A 6,000-nucleotide genomic window follows, 5' to 3' on the forward strand; every position below is an offset into this window, starting at 1 on the left:
TGTCTTGCATTCCTCGTGTTCATAATGTTGGCTGTCACGCTGGCTCTGTAAAACATACGGTGTTTTGAGATAGCGTGCCTCCGTTCGTGGCGCTATGCGGGCCACCAATGGGGAAGCGTCACTTCAACGCAACTGCACGCGCTAACTCAAAGAGCACTTAAAGAGCACTGTGATGCAGCAGCGGCATTCCTACGAGCCACAAAGGAGCAGGAAGGAAGAAATATGAGAGACGCGTGATATTGGAGTGGGGAGCACGTCTCCGGGGAAGGAGCACGTCTCCGGGGATGCTTGTGCGACGCAAGCAGCACTGCCCATTATGTGGCGTCACATCATGACCATTCTCTGAGCTATATAAGGCGGACCGACGGCTCCAGTTGAAAAGCGAGCGTTTGCACTGGAATTGAAAGAAATAAAGGAGACATTGTTATACAGGAAACTCTATGGCACAAAACAACTGCTGTATACTGAGTATGGCGGCACGACAGCCATCGTTTGGTGAGCTTAGTTTACACCATCGTAGCGTGAATGCTACGATGATGAAACTTGTATTTGGAGCTACATTGCACTCCGCCATAGCTAAATGAAAAGCCACGAAAAAGAGAAACGTGCGACGAGTAAAACTAGTCATAAAAGTTCACTCATGATATAGGAGATACCCGTTGAAACACTGTAGTAAAATTACTGTACAGTGTCCCATAAGGTACGATCCCACGATATTTTAGTATTTTACAACACCGCCGTTAATACGTACGGGTGAGAGACTGAGAGAGAAAAAGCAGGGGCGTTAACCAAGCTTGGCTTGGTTGGCTACCCTACACTAGGGGGGAGGAGCGGGAATAATAGAGAAGAAAGGATAGAGAAGAAAGAAGAAGAGTAAGAAAGCGTTGGATAGTCACCTCGAGACTACACAGCATCGTCTCACGTTGTTGGTTCACAAGCAATCGTGAAGCCCGGTGGTCCTTAAAAAGCACAAAGGAGCTTTTGTGGCTTTGCGCGTATGCCAGACCATAGGTCTTCAAGGTCCTAGAATCTTTTTTTTTTTCTGTAAGTGGTCGCGAATCCACATGACGGAGCTTGACTTCCATGGCACTTCGTTCAGATTGGTATGATGGGCAGTGGCAAAGAACGTGCACAAGCGTCTCCTCTCAGGTTGAATGTGTGAAAGGTTCAAATGACCTTAGAACCTGCGTACGTTTCAGCGAACCGCGGGAATCTTGCCCGAATGTTCCGAATAGTATCTCGTCTATAGGATAGAAAGTGCATTTTGGTGCCTATATTACTGATCACCACATAGGGCTTTTTTTTTTCTTTTTTCGCCTACTTCTCACTAATGGTTCAGTGTGTTGTGGCCGCCGAGAGATGGCGGCCAACCCCGACCTATCATGTTCCCAACCACACTGCCTTTAAACCAACCGGTGGGCCGTTTTCACCTGCTTGCTCATAGGTTCCACACCATACCCAGGCCTAAGCGCTCAGGAGGTGATCCATGCAGTACGCGACGGTCGCGTGATGGCACAGCCGGTGCACTGCCGCTGGGAACTGTACCGACTCATGCGTGCCTGCTGGCACCCAGACCCGAAGGAGCGGCCGCCCTTCTCGAAGCTTGCCACCGACCTTGATCAACTCATCAAGCTGAACGCCGGATACATTGACCTAGACAACTTTCCCGAACACGCCTACTACAATATCGAATATGGCGTGGACGAAAAATTGTAGACATCTCCTATTGACTTCTCCCCTTATTGCCGGACACCTGCGGCTGAAGGCGTCCGGCAACTATTGTGTTGCCTCGCATCAGTTGTGTTTCTCTTTATTTTATTTTCTATTGGCTGTGTGAAACATCCCAAGAATGAAACAAGGACATTTGTTGTGATGTTACCACCAAGCGTGTGGCTGAGAGGCCTGACGGCTGTGAAGTGAGAGAAGCCGCACAGGCTGCATAATGGACCGCCAGTGAATAGACGCCGCGCCTGAAGATTTTCTGACTTTGTTCACTTAAGGACATTTAAAGGATGCCAAGTCTGTTTCGTGACAGTAATCGAATCAGAGACTCGTGCATGTGCATTTTGATGTATAGCATTTAAGGTTACTTGTGTGCTTTCAATTCCAACGTGGAAGTTTCGCTGCATCCAAGGAGGACTAAAAAAATTACTGGAGTGGGAATGATGGCCCAGGAGTGAAGCCATTCTTCTGGCGAAATGGTGGCGGTGGTAGCCATCTTTATAGGGGCATGATAAAGTATCACCGTTCAGCGATTAAAAAGGGAGCATTTCCCTCGCACGCCCTACGAGTTTAATGTGAGAACTTTTTCGGGTCACATAGTGCTCCAAGTGCGTCTTACAGTACTAATTTTCCTTAGTAAGCCTTTAATTAGAGGCAAAGTTCTCTGAAGATTCAGTCGTCCATACTCGTTTCTGTGTGTTATTTCATCGGGAACAACTATCTTTTAATATAGAACTAACGTAGCATTTACATAACATATCAAAGCCACTTGATCTTTAAGTGGGCACTATCAGAAAAGAGCATATTTGTGCCATCTTGGCAGTGGCAAAAGGTGGCTTCACTTCTGCTGGCAAGGCATTGCGGAAGCTTCCGCTCCAGCAATTTTTATTGAATCCTCCTTGGCTGCATCTGGTCGTTTGACGTGCGTGCAAAGGTCGAAGTTAACTGTACCATCACGTGCTAAACTGAAGCATTTTGTGCTTCAAATTGCTAAGAGCGATGTAAATTCCCAGGTTGTTGCATTGCGAGCTCCATCAAGAAAGGTGCGTAATAAACAAAAGCTGTCATTGACTAGGAAAACGCTGTAAGAAAAATATGGTACATCCTAACAAAGCAATCTACAGACTGCATTCAAATAAATCATATATCCATTACACAATACAATGCCAACTTAGCAGTCATGTGTACAGCTGCCTCGAATAGTTTTTTTTTTTTTCAAGCCTAAGGTGAACAGCCTGAACAGTCGCCAAACTGTAGTACAACTATACTTCGATCAACGCCATAGCATACAAGAAAGGCTGTGCACAGATCTCAATGTCATGTACCATACAGTTTCTAGCTACTCCACCCAGTATATACAGTTAAGCTGGAAAAACTTAACACAGGTACTGAGGCCTCAAGCTTGAAACTTGCGCAAGCATGAAAAAAAGTGCAATGCGAATGTAAAAATGTGTCAGCTGCATCGTCGGTGAGATTGTTGGCCTGAACCACACAAGCACACACACGTAATATTTAGCTTCGGATAAAAATTTATTTCATAAAAAAATAATGTGCATCTACGCAAGAAGCATTCATTCGTTAAGCTGCATGATTCCTCTAGCGGATGGAGGACAACGCATATAATTAGCAGACGGAAGACCATAACTAACCTGTAGTTTAGGAGAAAGGTATATTTCAAAAGAACGTCGCAAAATCTGTTTCCTTTTGTAGCGCATGGGAGTTGCTACATAGCTACATAGCAAATCTACATAGCTGTGTATAGGTAATAAAAATGATGTTGAGTTTGTTCTCACTCATTTACCATGGTTAAACTTGTACCAGCTGTTCTTGCCTAATTGGTTAAATGAAAATTTTGTTTACATTGCTTCTACACATATTGTTTTGGTCTACAATAAGGCCGAAAATGAATAAAAGAGCGAGATGCACAGAATCAGGTGCAAACTTGGGGGATCATGTTAATATCTAACCACATTCCTTCCCATGTCTAGCTAATTATCCTGCCTAGCTGCCTTCCGGTTATCTGGTCCTTGACATATGAGCAAACACGAAGGCCTTAAATGTCAAGTGAATGGTCAGTGTATCCGAAACTGATTATCCAAAAAGTGTTGAATTCTCGCTGTGGATGACATAAGCGTTCGATGCTTTTTTGGAACTGCCATGCGAAGGTCTCAATATGTTTGTGACAAGTTGTGCATGTTGGCTTCGCGCTGTTTTGGGTGAACCCCGAGCTTCACGAACGCTTGCGAACGCGGTATTTCGGACACTATATATACGTACAATCAGTCATTCGACAGACGCGAGACGTCGGGAGAACTTTGTAAACTACTGGCACTTTATCAAACTTGGCACAAGAAGTTTATCACCAGTCGTCCTCGATAGTACAGCAGACTGTGCCTGTGCGCTCAACGTTCATGTGTATACACGTATTCAGTTCATTCCAATGCTTGTGTATTCCCGCTCTCCGCGCGAGCATCAGACTGTACTCTTCCTGAATATTGGTTTGTGTGCGTATTAAATGTTGCTGTGATTATGCGTATTTTTGTGTTAAGATATTTTTGGGTTCAGTAAACTGATAAAGAAACTTACTCGGCAGACAAAAGAAAGACAGAAAGAAGAAAGTGTACCTTTAAGTTGAACGCCCCGACGCGTGGCCTCGGCTCACTTGGACTGAGATCAGCGCCACCAAGCGTTGAAAATGATATGCTTGCTCCAGTTAAGGATAGATATAGCACGCGTCGTTTTCACTAGTAAATTTGTGTTTCCAATCTGCCTGACCAGCGGGTCGAATGCACTCACTTCGCAACCCGTTTTCGCCACGTTTCCCTCGTGGCGACGTTATCGCGCGCACCCATGGCGTTGGTTGCCTAATACTTATCTCGACAATGAACCATTGCCTGCGACAGCTTACGCATCTTTCGTGCTTGAGTTCGCAGCTGCTGCTCAAAAGGAATCACGTATAAAAAGCAGAGCGAACGCACTTTTGAGGTGCTTGTAAAAATTGCACAATAAATTTGAAAATGCAGTGGGGTTGTTCATGTTCTCTTAAATAATTTTCAGAAAACGTGAATCGAACTGTTCTAGAAATTTAGAGTGTGCCTTTCTGCTCGGTTCGTGCTGCACGGAAGATGTGGTTTTGAAGCACCAAAATTTGTGCGGGTAAGAATATTTCTGATTTAGCGTCCCAGATGAGATGGCAGCTTAAGCTTTTATGCGATAACTACGCACAAAAATCGCTTTGTTTGCGTTGTATTCATGAGCCTTTCTTGCTGAGAACATTGCGCTCCATAAGACATCTTCCATGCAACATGAACCAAACAAAAAGACGCGCTCTAAATTGCGAGAACAGTTCAGTTGACGCTGCCTGAAAATTATTGAATCAAAACATGAACAACGCCACCGCATTCTAGATTTATTTATTGTGGAACTTGTACAAACGCCATTAAGATGCGTTTGCTCTGCTATTTATACATGTGATTCCTTGCTACGAATTCGAATTCGTAAGGTGCGTAAGCTGAGGCACGGAATGGTTCATTGTCGAGATAAGCATACAACAACGAACTTCATGCATGGGCACGCGTGATAACGTAGCAACAAGCAAAACGTGGCGAAAACGGGATGCAAAGTGAGCGCATTCGACCCGCCGGACAGGCAGACTGGAAACAGAAATTTACTAGTGAAACTGACGCGCGTTACATCTATTGTTAACCGCAGCAAGCATATCATGTTAAATGCCTGGGGCGCAGGCGTTACTGCCTACGTCATTCATATGGATATAGCATTGAATATAGTCACGCAAAGCCTTTGAACAGTGACTAGTCGCTTTTCAAAACTACTTTTACCATTATGTTATCAAAAGGAATAAAAAAATATTTGGTATGCTGTCTTAGCTCTTTCAGTGAACTGGATTAGATAAGAGCGCTAAAAGACGGGCACAAGAAGACAAGCCTCTTGTCTTCTTGTGCACCCTATTTTTGCTCTCCAATCTATTCCATACTGTGAGCTAACTCGCCCATCAAAACGATTTGTTTAGTTATCATTCAGTGAAACTTAATTCCACCAAAATCAGAGCTGCGCAGGCTATATATTCGAGGCTTTCATACCAAAAAGCAAAATTACTCTTGTACAGATAAAGCTTAACCAGCTTTGACGTTTTGTTTTGCCTCGATAGCACGACAAAACTCGAGTGACGTGTCCTTCTGGTGCCATGGTCTCATTGGATAGAGTGTCTTATCATTTGAGCAATGATAATACATCACTTACTACACCGACAAAAGAGCC

The 6,000-nt window shown here is 44.3% G+C and overlaps 1 protein-coding gene across 2 annotated transcripts in view; it reads left to right on the top strand.

The window, feature by feature from the left end:
• LOC119161507 (uncharacterized) overlaps nucleotides 1-4,258 on the top strand; it is a 61,675-nt gene extending 57,417 nt beyond the window's left edge. For both annotated transcript variants that reach the window (XM_075879132.1, XM_037414025.2), the window contains one exon: nucleotides 1,445-4,258. In XM_075879132.1, coding sequence (XP_075735247.1) covers nucleotides 1,445-1,716 — 272 coding nt within the window. In that variant the 3' untranslated portion in view covers nucleotides 1,717-4,258. The remainder of the gene's footprint in view (nucleotides 1-1,444) is intronic.
• The last annotated feature ends 1,742 nt before the right edge of the window (nucleotides 4,259-6,000 follow it).

Source organism: Rhipicephalus microplus, chromosome X, assembly GCF_043290135.1.
Source record: "Rhipicephalus microplus isolate Deutch F79 chromosome X, USDA_Rmic, whole genome shotgun sequence".
NCBI lineage: Eukaryota > Metazoa > Arthropoda > Arachnida > Ixodida > Ixodidae > Rhipicephalus > Rhipicephalus microplus.